The sequence below is a fragment of the Mizuhopecten yessoensis genome, unplaced genomic scaffold (genome assembly GCF_002113885.1).
Source record: "Mizuhopecten yessoensis strain PY_sf001 unplaced genomic scaffold, ASM211388v2 scaffold4443, whole genome shotgun sequence".
Classification (NCBI taxonomy): Eukaryota; Metazoa; Mollusca; class Bivalvia; order Pectinida; family Pectinidae; genus Mizuhopecten; species Mizuhopecten yessoensis.
Window position 1 is genome coordinate 173,500 of NW_018405549.1, and position 18,256 is coordinate 191,755.

The window sequence follows — 18,256 nt, forward strand, 5'->3', positions numbered from 1 at the left end:
GGACATATAATTCTTGATAATATTTTTTTATTCTCGGAAACTGCCTTTTTTACATGTAGCTCTGCCTGCATTTAGGTCCAAGTGCGTTTGTTTATCGTGGAATATTTCTTCACCACCTTTGGGCTGTTACACCCACGCTACCCAAATGTGACAATAGAGTCAATTCTACTGTTATTCTGTCACATGTTTTCCTGTGTCAAAGTTATCACAGGTATGCAGGACTCCATAATCTTTCCCTGACTTGTCATCTCAGCCATCTGTAATGGCCTGTAAACTTTTGTTTTATTCCTTGACATATTGCAAGAGAACTTGGAAAATATATATATCAAGAATAGAACCCTTGGATTTCAAAGATGTGCTTTGATTGAGCTGAGAGAGGATTTTTCTTCTTCTTGTTATATGCCCTGATCCTCAAAGAACATAATAGCAATGAAATACATTGTATATTAAACTGGTTAGCAAAGATCTGCCTAAATACAGTGTAAATATTTGTCTTCAAAAAGGAACCAGTGTCAAACACATTTATCTCCCTTGTTCTTATTTTACTACACATACAAGTTATCCATATTTTTTAAACCTTGTTATAAATTGTACTAAATAGTAAACCCTATTGCTGTATAAGTGACAATTAAATATGTTTAAATCAATACATTGCAACTATTTCAATATTTTAAATATATGTACTTTTCATTCCTTTTCAATATGTTCATGAGGTTTTCTTTTCAACCGCTCTATTTACACATGATTAGAAAGGTCTGCTTAGGTTTTTGATTTTTTCAAATATTCATTGCAACATTGAAAATATAATAATAAAAAATTGTGGTGATTGTGATAACATGTACACAAGTTTTATGTCATATTAATAAATGATAAATCTTTCTTTTCACCAATCCAGTTGAAAGATTTGTGTCTTGCCTAGGTTTTTGAATTTTTCAGTGCAACATGGTTGATATTGTGTGAATGATAGGATACCTAATTAGGTTAATGATTCAATTATCGAAAATATACAGAGGAAACAACTTTTTTGCAGTACAGTAAGCAAATATAAATGGCACTTATACTTAATGGTTATAAATATTGACAAAATACTATTAAACTTCTCCTTTTCTTTTAAAACTTTCCAGGCGAAAGTTCTATCACCCATCTAGGTTAGCAACTGAATGTGTGTTCAATAACATATGTTTAGTGAAACATCTATTTGTTCTGTGCTTTTGTTTGGCACTTTCATTTCTTTGCTTCAATTCTTCAGTCAATATTACGTTGGTTTTCAGTTTCGTGTTTATGGATCAAATATAAACTGACTTCTGATACATTTGTACAGGTAACTGACTATAGAAAGATGTGTTGAACATTGACCTTTTGCTATTTTTCATAACAGTTTCAGAGGACCCGTATTTATACTTGCTAGAAAAAATATCAAACATTCACAATCCTGAATAAGCATTTGCAGCTGAATATCTCACATTTTACTATTGTTGAACTTTGACCTCATTCAGTCCTGACATAAACATAACAAAGTTGCTAGTTTGACAAGCTACACCATACTTGGTAATGCAATGTTGCTACAGGCAGAAACAATACACAGCCAATGGGATTGTCCCTCATGGAGTATTCATGATCAATTGATATCTAGGAAGGCATCATCTGACAGAAGCAGCTGGAATAGATTTGGTGGCCTTTCGACATCTGACTCCTTCATATCTCGGAGAGTTACACAGTAGCAGCGTATGGCCTCCATCAACTGTCCCACCTTCCAGCCACGCTTTATGATCGAGTCAATAACATCTTGTAACTGCAAGGAAATATATATCATTCAAACATAAAAATAATAATACTGTCATTTATTCAAGGTCAAATTAGGAATATTACTTACCATTGTATCTTATCTACCGAGAAGCTTGTCTGATTGGATGATATTGATTACGTGATGGAGAAATTAAACATCATATTACAAACATTTACCTGATCTGGATCCAGTTACTTGAATTGACGAACAGTATGTAAGGTATGCAAATTTACAAACATTTGCCTGATTCCTATTCACACAACAAACATTTACCTGATCTTGAATCAACAATTTGAAAAACAGTATGTAAGGTATGCAATACAAACATTTGCCTGATTCTTATCCACACAATAAACCTTTACCTGATCAAGATCTGGGTGCTGGAAGGTGTAGTAGAATATGTTGGGTACCCCTGCATACGAGGCTGCCATCCACTGTAGCATGGACTTTAGGTGACAATCACCACGGAATGCACCACACCCCCAGTTCCCAGTGGATAGTGGACGGCCATACACCCTCTGTAATATGGCAACAAGTTTTTATGACATGGAGAAATTCATTTCAGCTAAAGCAGACAGATGTTCAGTGTTTCACTCAAATGCTTTTTGTAAGATAATCGCAGGTAAATTATACAAAATTTGCCAATTGTAGGCAACAAATTGTATCAGATATGTCCCAAACAAAGCGATGTACGGTTCAAAAAGGACTATAACTCTGCAAATGACGGACTACAAGACCGTATTTAATTATGCCAAACCGTGTTTTAGTATACAAACCACTGCTATCTCATGAGGCAGTCACCTACGTATAGAATTTGCCAATTGTTATTGTATATAAACATTTGGAGTTTTCTTGTTTGCTATGGAATTAATGAAATTAAATACGAATTGAATCTATATACTTGACATCTGTTTGTTTATATGGGGTAACCCCACCAAAAATTGTACCAGGAAATGATCCAAATAGCTTCAAACTAAGAAGGAAAATACCCACAAACATCTCATTCTATAAAGTAAATGAGATAGGCTCCAGACAACGTGACTAACAGTAAACAAAGGACAATAACTCTGTTAATAGATCAGATTTCAGTATGCAACATTATCTCCATAGGTGCTTGCATACAAAAGTTGGCAATTGTAAGTAACAGAGTGTATGAGATATACTCCAAACAAAGTTACGCACTGACTGACAGATATAGTACAAGGCTATCCAGTAGCAAACTAATTATGTTGTCTAAATCTGTCATGTTATTGATCTTAAGACGTAGACACAGACATAGTGAAATTAAATACCCACTGTATAATGACAACATAAATCAATTCGCCTAATTCATCCTATCATGTGAATCCTATGTTGTGCATGGTATTACAGAGGTTTCACCATAAACACTCACCTTCTTCTCACTGTCTAGTTCTCGTTGGTAAACATTGACAGAATGTTGAAGTACACTTGCTGCCAGTTCCTCTGCATAATTCTCAAGTTGACGGAATGGTATGTCCAGTGCATCAGTGTAATCATCAGACACGCTTCGCTGAACACTCGAAACACTCACGGCATCTGTGGAAGTCCTTGATTCCACCTCTGACACAGAATCACTGCTTGTGGACGTGTTGGCATCAGAAAGTCGTTTCTTTTCCTTCCTATACGTAGCATAGCTATTGGTAAGGCTCACAAGAGACTGTAAAAGTATGTCATTAGCCATATTGTTGGCAAAGTCGTGAATACAAGGATCGTCAGTTTCCGATTCTGTATCAGACTGACAAAGTTCTGGCTCCGGTTGTATGTGGAAAAGAGTCTCAAAAGATTCTTGCACAATTCTTTCAGCTAACCTATCGACGAAATTTGAGAACTCGTCGCTACTATAACTTGCTGAAGACTGAAATGACTCCCAGGATAAACCAGATATTTCACTGTCAAAAGATTTACCTCTGGTTCCGTTCAAAGCAAAGGCTGTGTCCACTTGATCTACTATTCCGTTATCTTTCTCCTTTACAAGGCTTTTCTGTCTAACTAATTTTGGAATCATCTTGTTGCACACAAACCTGAAATAAGAAAACATTTTTCTGAAGCAAATCACTTAAAAGGGAATAATATGAAGACATGGCTTTTATCAGACAATTGAGAATAAGTTTTTGACACCGTGATGAGCTTGGACTTCTGGATTTAAAAGCCTAGGAGTACAAGAAATACAAGCTGCAAGAAGGACTTAATCTGTTTGGGTGGGTAACACACAGAGAACACAGGTGTATTCTTCATGCCCAGCAATTGTGTTTATGGTTATGACGTGGGGATCTTGACTTAGTCTCCATGGGTGGGTCTGTTTATAGTATCAATTCAAAATTAAGTTGTCTTTGCCTGATTCTTTAGAACAAAATATTTTAAAACAGTTATATTTCCCCTATTGGGCTCCTTTCTGCCCTAAAAGGGGGATACAACCTTAGTTTAAATTTTAAAAAATGAGTCCTCTTTCCCTAATGATGCTGAATTCCTTTATTCGTACTGAAGAAGAATGATGATTTTCTATTTCCCTATTGGGCTCCAGACAGGCCACACCCTCAGTTTATACAAAACTATGTCCCCTTTGCCCAAAGATGCTTTAGAACAAAAGAAATTAAAATCCATCCATTGGTATGGAATGAAAATGTTTTTGAAGATTTTTTTTCTCTCTTTTCCTTTTCAGAAGTTGATGACAAACAGACAACAGATGGACCATGGATAACACAGTAAGGGTTGAAATTGAATTTTCAATATGAATTGTTGTGCTAGGTCAAAAGTAATTTCTTACAAAAGAAGAAACCCAATAGTTTCATAAGATGTTTATGATCCGAGATGGAAAGAAGTTTTGTACAAAATCAAATTTCAAAAGAGATTGAGAAATAGTTGGAGTACATAGCCATTAAAATAACATTTCTTAAGAGCCTTTATCGCCACCTAGCATGCATTTCCTTAAAACAAGCACCTACCTTGTGTACTTTGGACTTCGGACAGTGGCTTTGCTACAGGTTGCAGTGAGTAATTCCTCCTCAAATCCAGCCAAGACTGCATCTTTGAAGCCACTTACATTGCTGACAAAGGAGACCGAGGAATCACCACTCGTGCTCCAGTTGCTGGATTCAAGGAGATGGAAGTCGGGAATTTTACAGTCGCTCTTCATCAGCTGCTCTGCAAACCTAATAGAGAACAGAATTACAACCCGATACACAGTGTAACTTTATTTGTGGAGTGGGGAATCTTGGGGGGGGAGATGAATGGAGCATGGAAATGTTAAGTGTTGTAGAGTACTAGCTGATAAGAAAATCTCATTTTTGATGCGCAGCGAGTCCTGTAAATAGTAACTTTCTTATGTGGAAATTCTTTAAATTCTTGCAGAGAAAAGTGGATATACCTAAACAAAAAATAGCACCATTTAATTTAAGTGGATCCTTCATTTGAATGTTGCACTGTCTTTACCAATAAAAGATGAATCCTGTATATAATCTTACCGAGAAAGAGTTGGGTCCCTAAACCCACAGGAGCCCCGACGAAGCTGTGCTCTGAACTCCTCAAGGGATCCCCACCTATTGAGTTCCTGTGCAAACCTGCCAACATCTTCATCCGTCAAGCTCATGTGTTTCTCTCCCCTACCATTGGTCCCATTGGTGGAATTCTCGATCAGGCATTTCGCTGCATGATTGGAAATTTTTAAAGGTTCACTACTCCGGCGAAAGATGTTACCACCATTCATATTTCGCTGAACTTCCACGAAGGCATTAGTTAGGAGATCCCTAGAAAGGGAGGAGGCAAAGAATGTCACCTTCCGTGGTTCTTTCTCCTCCCCATGTGGTTCACGGTGGTTATCACGAGACAAGGACAGACAACTCCCACTACTGTTGCTGCTATGACCACAGTATTTGTTTCGGGGCGGCTCCAGTTCATTGTCAGATGACTTGGTTTTTGGTTTTAACTTTCCTTTCCTTGGAACTCTTTCAGTTTTTGGTTTAACACCGTTGTCATTCGACTGACTTTCATGACTAAGGGAGGCCATACCTAACAGTGCATTTGCAACTTGGTCCTGTACAATCCTTTCCGCAACATTTAAATAAAGTTCTTCTGTCATTTGTTCACGTCTGCTTTCGTCAGTGACCATGACCTGTGGTATTCTACAACTTTCGTCAGAGTTCTCAACCTCAAGGGCAATATCAGCCACAGTAGCTGGTGTATCACAACTGTGAATGGAAGTTTCAGCAACCTGTTCATGCCCATCTAACAGTCTTTGTTCCTGATTCCGTGCATCAAAGACACTAGCACTCTCTCCAAGGGAGAAAACACTATTAGAACTGTCAACAACTTTTTCATAACTATCAACTACATGTTCAACAACAGACGGATGCTCCAACAACGATATTTTACCTGCATTACCCTCACTATCACACTCATAAACACTCTCTTCATCCTGTCCTGTCACATTGTCATCCAAATCGCTATCATCAAATGTATCATGGTCTATATCCTGAATACTGAGATCACTGTCTATTTCTTCAGAGTACTTTTGAAGTGCTCCAATCACAACCCCATGAACAAAATCTGTGGCCATCATCTTCATTTCTCTCGTTCTTTCGCGTGAGGATCTCGCAGAGTCTTTTGACTTAAGGTTAACATTTTTCTTTCTTTTGTTTTGTTCAGTTAAAATGTCTTGTTTTAAGAGATCAGATGTGTACACAGTATATAATTCTGATGTAGCACTGGACTCTAGCCTACCAGCCACAGTCACATTTAGACTAGTATCTCCAGTGCTACCCGATGCCCCGACATTCACTTCCTCATCACAGCTTGGCTTGTCGGAATCTCTGGTAATCTGTTCTGGGAATGGAAAAAGTGTCCTGATAAAACTGTCTGCAAATCTTCTTGCAGCAGCTTCTGAAATATCACATTTTGTCTCTGAGGGTTGAAGCCTCTTGCTAGGCTGTTCAATGGAATGTTGGTTGGTTTGAGTTGGTTGTGAGTCACAGACATCACTGTCCACTCCACTATTATCACTGTCTGTATTCTCCTCCGATTTCTTTCTTGCTTTAGGTTTCATCATTGATTTGTCTGGAGCATCAGAATGGAAGTTTTGAATGCCTGGTTTTTTAATATGAGCTGCCAAAAAGGTTCCCTCATGCAAAAGTTTTGCAGCTAAATTGACAGCAAATTCATTTATATCTATAAAGTTTTCTTCTTTTATGGTTTTATGGATGACTGGTTGTTCACGTTTTTGAAAGTTTTCATAAAATTCTTCAAATTCAGAACTGAATTCTGAGCTGTGTCTTGTACTAGCGGTACTACTCCTGCGTGAGCCAATGTCACTCAAATTGGAGCTCCGCCTCCTAAATCTAGATACCCAATCAGAGAGGTCCACATCTAAGTTTTCCCTGCCTTCCTGTGGAACATCATCATCAGACTTAACGGACGCTCCTTCAAACTTGACAGAAATAGAGTCATTACTAATTTGCTGTGTCTGCTGGGCATCTTGACCTTGGCATTCATGATATTCATGACCTTGACCTTTCATATGACTTGAAGCCTCAAGTAATGCTGAGGAAAGTATATCAACTAGGAGACCCTCGGCAAATTTGGAAACTGTATTCAAATCTAGAATACAAATGAAAAGTATATTCATTTTATGCTAAAATATAACAATGACATCAAAACTGAAATAACAATATTAGACCTAACTGGTAATACCACCCCGAATCCTCTTCTTGGTCTGTGCATCACATCATTTAACAAATTTGTTCACCTTACTTGAACAAGAAACTAGGCCTGTTTGGCTCAACTGTTAATTAGTGCTTTCACACCTGTGATGTTCCAAGGTGATCAAGGTCAACAAATGCCCTGAACCCTTTCACCTCTAGGTAACTTTAGTAGACTCTGCCATACATTGATCTGGATGAGTCTATTATGGTCTACAGTGGTGAAAGGGTTAAAAAAGCTGGTATTACATGCCAACAATTATTTTTTCTATTTTGTCAGTAGCTGGAACACTGCTTAGTCCCCTCTTTGTTATTTGAAGTAAAAAGTTGATGCTTGGCAGATGGGCAACTGGCATTGCTCCGCTACATTAGCTTTTAAGCTGGCCCTTCAACCCCGTTAATCTAAAAATACCTTTACGCAGAGATAAATATATCAATTCCCAGATTGCTGGCATTGTAGAATTCCCTGACCAGAAACTTTATCTATCTTTACAAATTTGTAGATTTATTTTAACATGAAATTTTTTAAACTGCCAGAAAAATTCCTTTGCAACAGTACTGTAAAACAAGCAATTGTCACTCTGTTTTAACTTTTGCCACGTTCAACCAATAATATGTCGCTATATTCCACATTTGTTTTAATAGGCCAGAGGATGGAAAGTGTCCAAGCCAAAAACATAATTGTTTACATTATATCAACCCTTCTCAAACTTACAGGGGTCGCCGTGATCCTCCCCTTCCTCGTCAGTGGCTGTGAGGTACTCCTCATCTGTTGGGGTGCTTGCTTTGTCGTCCGAGGGTGAATCAAGTTCAGCCTGTCCACCAGTTTCCCGGGGTGGTGTCAGGCCTCTTAGACATCTGGCACTGAACCCCACATAGGCCTTGTTGAGATCCCTCACACACATGTAGTCGCTGTACTGTTCTCGCTGGTTGTTCCTGTAGGAAACAGCATCAATGGCACACAGGGTACTCATCAGATCTCCATTCTCGTCTCTCTGTACACAAACAAATATTAGACTATCAGTTCCCCACACTGTGTCTGGTTTCTATTACTATCTCTATGTGCACGGGCAATATACTTTTACATGTACACATACATTACATTTGCAGAATCTTCAGTCTCATATCTGATCTACTACCCTTCTTTATTTAGCATTACAGAGATACGAAATGTACTTGCTTTCACCTTATTTATTTCATGAAACACTGACAGAGTCTGACTGACCCCTTCTTGACCCCCATTTTACCCTGGCATGATCCGTATCTTTACTGACCTCAAAGTTACCCTGACAAGGTCTTACCGCTTACTGACCTCTGAATTACCCTGATAAAGTCTGACCCCTTAATGACTTAAAACTTACCCCAAAAAGGTCTGACCCCTTTTTGATCCCCATTTTACCATGACATGATATAAAACCCTAACTGACCCTCAACTAACCCTGACAAGGTTGACCTACTTATTGACCCCCAACTTACAGTGATGGAGTCAATTGTTATTGACTTCAAACTTAACCCCAAAAGGTCTGACCTCTTATTGACCCCTCCTTACCATGACAAGGACTAACCCCCAAATTGCTCTCACAAGGTCTGACTTCTACTTGACCCCAAATACCCTGACAAGGTCTCATGTCTGGGCACTTGATGACTTCAAACTTACCCTGACAAGGTCTGGCCCCTTAATTACCTTAAACATACCCTGACAAGGTCTGGCTCCTTAATGACCTCAAACTTACCCTGACAAGGTCTGGCCTCTTAATGACATTAAACGTACCCTGACAAGGTCTGGCCCCTTATTGACCTCAAACTTACCCTGACAAGGTCTGGCCCCTTAACGACCTTAAACGTACCCTGACAAGGTCTGGCCCCTTAATGACCTCAAACTTACCCTGACAAGGTCTGGCTCCTTAATGACCTCAAACTTACCCTGACAAGGTCTGGCCCCTTAATAACCTTAAACATACCCTGACAAGGTCTGGGTCCTTAATGACCTTAAACANCTTACCCTGACAAGGTCTGGCTCCTTAATGACCTTAAATGTACCCTGACGAGGTCTGGCCCCTGAATGACCTCAAACTTACCCAGACAAGGTCTAGCCACTTGATGACCTCAAACTTACTCTGACAAGGTCTGGCTCCTTAATTACCTCAAACTTACCCTGACAAGGTCTGGCTCCTTAATTACCTCAAACTTACCCTGACAAGGTCTGGCCCCTTAATGACCTTAAACGTACCCTGACAAGGTCTGGCCCCTTAATGACCTCAAACTTACCCTGACAAGGTATGGCCCTTTAATGACCTCAAACTAACCCTAATGAAGTCTAATCCCTTACTGATTCCAAATTACCTGAAAGGGTACAAATCCTCCTCTGACCCTTAACTTACCCTGACAGGGTCCGAGTGTGGCCCCACATACAGCAGACTTCCAGCATACCCCTGGGTGGCAGAGAACTGCTCGTACCCCTTGATGATAATGGCTTCATTCTCCTCCATACACTCCATGAACAGCATGGATGCAATCATTTCAGGACACACAGTAAACCGAATCTCCTCCTGAAACAACACATAAAATCTTGTTCTGATCTTGCCAAACACTCCAACATCATTTCATGTACCCAATGGTAACAATTTAGTCAGTTCATTTTTCAGGGTTAAAACTTGTGGCTTCAAATTCAGAGCATATTAGCAGGTACGTGTTTTCTTGAAAACTGAAAACAAATCAGTTAATATTTGATTTACAGTGAAGACCTATTTAATCCAACCACCCAAATCTGGATGGTTGGGAAGTGCAGTGGATAATGCACTGGCCTTTCATCAAGGCAGCCAGGGTTTGATTCCCTAATTGGACATAAAAAGGGAGGTGTCACCTGCCCAACCTCTTGTGTAGATTGAAATTCTATTAATATATATTTGTTACGTACCTGGACACGACCCCTTCCTAAAACACCACCTCCTATGTATTTGTTGGCAAAGTCAACCTAAAAACAACAAGACCATAACATTATTTACGGTGTTATTTCAGTATTGGGCCCCCTCCCTCTGCCTCGAAAGAGGCCAAAATCTTGATTTTAATACACAACTATGAGTTGGCTTATTGATGCTCTAGACCAAATGGTTAAAATCCCTTTATCAATACAGAAATATGATTTTGAACAATAAATTTCCCCCTTCACGCAAAAAGTTAACAAAATTCAAGGATCAAAAGTAAAATTAAATCACACAGCACATAATTAGCACACACTCAGTTGAAGACTAGTCATAAAAAAAAGGAGCACATAGAGATCTTTACATTTCTATTGATATACCTGGTATCCAGACAACAATGACCTGCTGACCTCTGATTATTGTATTGATTACAGGTAAGTCAATATCCAGAGAGGGAGTAATACACTGTAATGGGAAGTTATTACCTCTACTGCTTCACAGCCTGCATCTTCTATAACACCGTCCTCATACACCCGCAGTGGACAAAGCCTTTGATCACAGTTTAACCAAGAATCCATTGTTGGCATTTCTTCTCTTGTTATGACCTGTACAATAATGAAAACTCTCATTCAAGGTTTGCTTACAATATGAATGACCTGGGCCAGTTGAGTTTGTTGCCAAAACGCTCAACCAATTCTTTTTTTTAACATTGACGAAAGTTACTTGTTTTTTTAATTTTAATTAAGTTATAAATATTCAGGATAATGTGTTAAATCACAATTTGGAAGTCCACGTAAGAAGAAAATTCACTGGTATAGAGGGTTTGCAAAATAAACTGGTCCACAGAAAGAAAAAAATCACTGGCCTGGGCCAGATAGCCAGTGATGAAATTAATCCCTGCAAGATTCTATTTTATAATGTTGGTGTACCAAATATTATAAGACTCTTTCATGCCCAGGGGTGTAGGATAGGGAAATTCCACCCGATGGGTTTTCAAATTAGGTAAAACCCGACGCTTTGTCTCAAATTTGAAAATCCGAGGGGTGGAATGTCCCTATCCTACACCCCTGGGCATGAAAGAGTATTTTTTCTCTCATTCCAATCACCAGAATAAGCCCAGAAACCATGAAAATGCGTTTGGGCTGGCCACCATTTTGAAAATATCAATTTCCCCCCTGAGCTTTTTAGACGAAAACGAATCAGCCAGCCAGATTAAGCATATCCCATATTTGCGAATAATGTTTGTGCAGAAACATTAATCACATCTTTCTAACGTGTACAGTAAATATATATAGTAAAAGGTTTTAATTTCATCATGTCGCCTTTTCCGCATTGCGGCATCAGAGAGTTCCAAGTTTGTGACGTCACGTCATTGTTGAACCATTGTGACATCATGTCACGTGAAATGGGGTGTAAGATAGAAATTTCCTTCACCCCTTTCTTTCCCTGGACAGCTATACCTTACACACTGGGAAATGAGAGAAAAGTATACTCTTTACGTAATCAAAGCTTGTATAAATAAACCAGAAGTTTAATATCTTTTTACATCAAACTTATTCTCTTAGAGTTGACATTCTGCCGTCAAAGAATGTTTGCTCTGTGAGACATTAGCCATTCACTGCTAACGAGTGAATATATCAAAACAGCATAATATAGAAGTATACAACACACAATATAGTAATTACACATGAAGAGCGAAATAACCAATAGGCAAACATGGATTTGATCTCCAAAGGGCGAATATTTGTCTGTGCGAAACTTTTCTGGAGTACAGTAAGAATGTATGTTCAACTAGAGTTAATTTCATCTTTCATTATTCCAATATGAAATATAATTTTTTCACTTTTATTTTGTCAAAAAAACGTCATTGTAAGCACATTTTGAGATTTTGCCACACATTTTTATCCCCATAAAAGGTTGGTTAGCAAGAAACTGTGGAAAACTTTCTTCAGTTTAAAGTGTACATCTCAACAAATCATTCTCATTTTGGGAGTACTAAAATTAAATATTCGGTGTCAATGAATTTAAGCCTCAATTCTGTAACCTTCTTTGTTTCCAGCCAAAGCGGATACAGAAATTGTGATTTTGTGAGTTGGTCCATCATTTGTACACCCCTGCAGGTTGGGGATCCAGAAAAGACTACACATGGCAATGTTTGGTATCTTTATATTTCTCTCTACTTCTAACTACCTTTTATTTCCTAGAGCCTTGTTTGGCAATATACCACACTTTTGGCTTTAATGCAGAACATTCGTCCAGGTGAGCAAGGCAATGGGTTCTGTACCAAGACCGGGACATACCAAAGTCCTTAAAAATGGCAGTAGTTATTCCCTGATTAATGTTCAACTGGTTCACCCGTTGTCAGTGTTATGTGACGGGGTGCCTTAGGCATGGTATTTCAGCGAGATAGCACTATAAAGTCATAACATCAGATCTGTACTATCACAAGGAGGCAAATAAACCAACATACCCTGCCTCAGACACACATACATAACACACATGGAGGCATGTCCTTAAATGACCTTAAATTAGCTGTCGATAGGACGTTAAGTTAAAACACTGTACAACCAACCGTCAGTTTCAATTTAGGCCCAAAGCAGATCTGGTAGCATACATGACATTGTAATGTAGTAACACCACCTCAGTTTACCAACCTGTCGTACGTAGGTAACATTTCCTGTCAAGTTCTTTCCTCTTTCTGCCACTTGCTCAAAGTAGTTGAGTAGGCATCGAAGCTTGGCGATCTGGGATGCCCTGAAATATGATACCCATAGAATGGAAACCATAACTTGAACTGAATTCAAAATTAATTTCAACAAGCTTGTTGAAAGTAAAACATCTGATAGAATGTGGAATCAGGTTTCAGACGTATACTGATATCACAAATTAGATTTCTTTTGCAGGAACATATGACAATTTGCCACAATTTTGCAGATCATTATTAGATAGACATAGAAAATCATAGAGTTTTGAAAGTCTTCATATAAATCATAAAATTTAGACCTTCTTTCCGGGTTTAAGTAAAACCCATCCCACTACACCTTTCCATGTCATTTAATTTTGCTTCATGCTGACATTCAAGTATGGAACATCCTTAACATAAAATATCAAAAAACACTCACATTTGAAGATTTTTGAAAATATTGGTGAAATTAATGACATTGGTTAATTGGTGTGTTATCCAAGGTTTGCCTCGCTCTTCAAACAGACAGAGAAATCCACAGGCCAGTATCGATGCAACACACCTCCGACTAAGTACTGTGGTACTGGCTGCATCAAAATAAATGACATTGTACTTTTAAAGCAATAATGATGACAGCCAACAAAATTTTGTTGTAAAATGTTAAGTACATTTATAAAAGTTTTAACCGGGGCAAGTATTCAATATTCTGGAAATAAACAGTTTAAAACATTATGACTCTTCATTATTGGAACTTTCTGTGGCCTTAAAAGTTATATAAGTTTTGCACTTCAAAATTTTTAATTTGTACAGCTTTAATAGTGATAAATTGATTTGCTTTAAATCATTTAAAAAAACAATCTCAAAGATGAATCGTTAATTATTTTTTCTGGGTTGGGGGGTGGGGGGATAGTAGAATGGAAATAATAACTTGGACAACCAGTTCAACTCCCTGACTTACCCTTCTGTTGTTTACTGTAAGCAATGCCCTGTGGTGGTATGACATTTGGATGGTCCAAAGCCAGGTCTATGATGGCGGGGAAAGTGGATTGGAGGAACAAACGTCGTTCCTCTTTACTGGCTTGTTTTTTTAGGTACTTGACCAATCCATACAGAGCACACTCCCCCCAGTGAGTCTCCTCTGTATCGCCTAACCCATTGCTTATGTCAACAATGGTCTGATGTTCCTTACACAACTCCTTCAGGTCACCCTGCAAAGCCTGAGACAAGTTTTTGAGGTCTGCCAGTAGAGCATGCACCACTTGCCATGGTCCTCTTGCGCAGGGAAATTCTATTGTACCACGGTTACCGGTCATCTTCCGACAGCCACAGTTGATCTCATGTTCTTGGGGACCATATCAGCTGCACTGAGAGGACAGATGTTTTCCTTAGGTATACAGCTACGGATAAAAAGTCAATTATTTCATGAATTACTCAGTAAGGTTAATGCCCATGGGTATGTTACAAATGTCTACATATACATATATGCTATACCGATATGGGTTACAGCACGCCTAAACACAGATACTGAAGCAACGGCAAATCTGGCTATATAGCTAGATTGGCTATATAGTCAAATATGACTATACATATGTATAGGGCAAATGTAAACAAACACGCCAGTACTGGTCGTAATTATCTTGTGCACATCAATTTAAGTGTTGATTGACCAAACATGTGATCGGTGAAATGAAAGATTTTCATCTAAAAACAAAATTTTCATTCATTTGTTTGAATTCCATTGTTGCGTTTTCCCCTCTCAACATACATCACTTATTAGTAACATACTATATATAGTGTGTCTATTTAATATGGCGTCTGCTTCGTGTTAGCAAAGATAAGATTCTGATGATGCAGATTCGGCCCCAGGTGATGTTTGCTTTCAGAAGAGAACGATAACATTGAAAGTGGTTCATGTGTCGAGAGAGAATGAAATATTTCGTGTTTTGGTACAGAAATCACTAATATTCCTGTCAGATCATCAGAGGGAGAGAATAAATGGATGCAAGTACCAATTAAAAGAATTGCAACAGTGACATTCAACAAAGTCACCGTAAATAGAGTTTTTAGATAAAAATCTTTCATTTCACCAACTCACTTGTTTGATGAACACTTCAATCGATAAGCACGAGATAGTAACGACCAGTGTTTGTTTACTTTTGCCAGGTATATACATGTATGTATAGTCATATTTGACTAAATAGCCAAATCTTGCTTTATAACCAGATTTTCTGGTGCTCAAGTACCTGAAGCATACATACTAGGCGTGTTGTAACCCATATCAGTATAGCATATGTACATGTGTTGTGTATTTATAAGACATTTGTAAGGAACCCATGCGGTTATATACTAGCGGAAAAAAGAAACTGTGCATGCCTAAAATGTGTTATGAAAATAAATGTGTATGACGTAGAACAACAAGGTTTTCAGGGACAATTTATTTGTTATTTATTAACAGTTGCATTCCATTTTCAACGTTATGGAATTAATAAGTTCCGCTCAGGAGTGACGTAACCACAGCAGAGGTCAATACTGAGTTCACAAAGTTAATACCTTGTATGTCCACCGTTTGCCTGAATGCAAGCCTGGCACGTTGACGCATGGAGCCTATCAGATGGTTCAAGAATGCTTGTTGGATGGCATTCCAGATCTGTAACAACGCTGCAGCCAAATCAGCCAACGTCACCGGTTGAATAGGTAATGCCCGTAATCTGCGCTTCATTTCATCCCAGACGTGTTCAATGGGCGACAGATCGGGAGATACAGCAGGCAAGGGCAACACATTTCACGTTCTGCTGGGCCAGAAAGTCCATAGCGACACAAGCTGTGTGTGGCCTGGAGTTGTCCTGCTGTAGCGTAATGCGACGTTGCTGCCCTTGCACGAATGGAACGACGTGGGTCTGGAGGATCTCGTCACGGTAACGTAGCGCATTCCAATTCCCGTTAACAACCACCAGAGGCGTTCTCCCGTTGGCTGGGATGCCGCCCCAAATCATAACGCTGCCTCCGCCGAAAGAATGTCGTTGTACCACACACGTCACGGAAACGTTCTCCAACACGACCATACACTCTGGAACGGCCTTCACTACAATCCCGTCAAGTAAATCGCAGATGCCTTCTGCACCAGTCCAGACGTGCTACACGATGACTTGGCAAAAGAACTGGGCGGATTGTAGGACGTCGCAGACGGCTAGCTCGTTCACGCAATAGGTTCCGTACAGTTCTCGGGCTTATTGGTAGCAACTCAGGGATTGTCCGTGCAGTCAAACCAGGGATTGTCCGTGCAGTCAAATGTGCCATTTGGAAGCGATTTCTCAAATGGACAAGCCGAATATGGTTGTCCTGTTGAACTGACGTCACATGTGGACATCCCGCATGAGGCCGATCGCCAACGTGGCCAAACTGTTGATGTCGTCTCCACAAATCCAGGGTTGTGTTTCGATGGACATGAAAACGTGGAGAGACAACGGCTTGGCCCATACCAGGTTGAAGCATAGCAATAATCTGGGGGCGGTCATTTTCATTGAGCCTCGGCATAGCATTAATCACTAATCAAAACGTTAAAATGCTGTTTTTAGTGTTCACTGGTCTCAACAGAGTGACCCAACAGTTGAAAAATAAACTTTCATTGTCAAATTGGCTGGCTGGACGAGAAAAACGTACAAACTGGTCAACGCCTAGCTTCGATAACGTAGCTTTCTGACAACGAGATTTTTTTTATATATTGCTTCGTCAGAGCTACGAAGCGGTCTTATGCCAACTAATGGAGCAAAATCGAAAGTGTTAATCTGTAAGATAACATACAATTCACGCCTCATATGAATATAATGTTATCAAAATATTACATAATTGTTGAAAAAACGAATCCTTACCGATGAAAAAAACTCTTTCACGAAATTAACCAAGTTCATCTTTGGGAAAAAATAGAAACCATCGCCATGACAGATCATGCGTGATGTTATCTCAATTATCCTTTCTATATATGGTCTGCATGGCCAAATATAGTATTACTACTGATGCCTCCATGTTTACTACGATTTCCATATTGGGTCATGACACCCATATTTAGACGTCTGACATAAATCAGAAGTCAAGAGAGACAAACTTTCCAACATGGCGGTCAATTCAGATTTCAATTGCGCTTGCTACGTTAACTTGATAATTTAACAACATTTAGGCAGATTTTAAATCCAAGTTGTGAAGGATATCAACAGAAATGGTTCATACTTCAATCCTATTTATGGATGCGGACCAATGTATTGTCAATCAATTCTAAAATCGCCCCGGTGTGATTCACACCAGGCTTGCTATATTACAAGGCATGGGATCGATTTAATATCCGGCCGGAGCAGAGGAGGCCGGGTATTAATATTAGTACTAGTCAACGCCTATAGAGAGCAAACTCCACGGGACAAACTGTTAATGACACACGGATAGTGTGTATGTGTCATACTCAGTCATGTGTGTGAATGTTCATGTATATAAAGTTGGTAATACATGTTCTATAACTATTCTCCGCATGCACAGTTTCTTTTTTCCGCTAGTATAAAATTAATGTGATATAAAACATTGACATTGTGGGAATTCCAAACGTGTAAATGAAAGAAACAAACCACCTTTAACATTTAACCTTTGATTTGTGTTAATAACTAATTTCCCACGAAAAACTGAATTATGTAATATACTGCAGCATTACCCGAATCCTATCAAAGTGAACACGATTGTGTCTACTGCCTTCAAATGTGTCCCTAGTTTTGCACCAATGTTTGGTGGAATTGAATTTCATGGTCATGTATACGTACAAATTCGCATGATATTTGTCGTGTTAAGTAAACTCAAAATTCATAATGTGTTACGCGCTTGCAAGGTCTTCAAAAATACAAAACAGTTTAGTCAGTAGCAGACTAACGTGAATCTTGACAGGTGACTTGCTTTGATTGAAAAAAAGTTGATAAGTTTACAAAAGCTTGAAGAATACCTAAAAACTAATTTTGTACTGAGCATATACCATGCCAAACTTAGCTATATGTACATATCTCTTAGTAGTTTACTGCCCATATTATGTGATCATTTTATTTACCTTGATAGGTGACACATAGGTCCAGCATCTTTCATTCACTTTTGCAACATTTCTCCTACAAGTAACTAATCGACTGCG

At 38.9% G+C, this 18,256-nt stretch overlaps 1 protein-coding gene across 1 annotated transcript; it reads right to left on the bottom strand.

Moving 5' to 3' along the window:
* Positions 1 to 799: 799 nt before the first annotated feature.
* Positions 800 to 18,256, bottom strand: LOC110449053. The gene is made up of 13 exons (XM_021495627.1): positions 18,179 to 18,256; positions 14,060 to 14,498; positions 13,541 to 13,688; positions 13,073 to 13,172; positions 10,904 to 11,023; positions 10,415 to 10,471; positions 9,879 to 10,046; positions 8,213 to 8,492; positions 5,269 to 7,396; positions 4,750 to 4,956; positions 3,180 to 3,828; positions 2,149 to 2,304; positions 800 to 1,792 (listed from the first exon to the last, which is right to left on the bottom strand). Exons 2-13 carry the CDS (start codon positions 14,412 to 14,414, stop codon positions 1,619 to 1,621), a joined length of 4,542 nt encoding a protein of 1,513 aa, XP_021351302.1. The 5' UTR covers positions 14,415 to 14,498; positions 18,179 to 18,256; the 3' UTR covers positions 800 to 1,618.

Bases quoted from the DNA above. Each gene is read 5' to 3' on its own strand.
- LOC110449053 (XM_021495627.1), bottom strand. From the start codon at position 14,414: ATGACCGGTAACCGTGGTACAATAGAATTTCCCTGCGCAAGAGGACCA. The intron at 13,689-14,059 runs GTAAGTCAGGGA...ATTTTGATGCAG, and splicing joins TTACAGTAAACAACAGAAGG to CCAGTACCACAGTACTTAGT. The intron at 3,829-4,749 runs GTAGGTGCTTGT...TTCTTATTTCAG, and splicing joins CGAAGTCCAAAGTACACAAG to GTTTGTGTGCAACAAGATGA.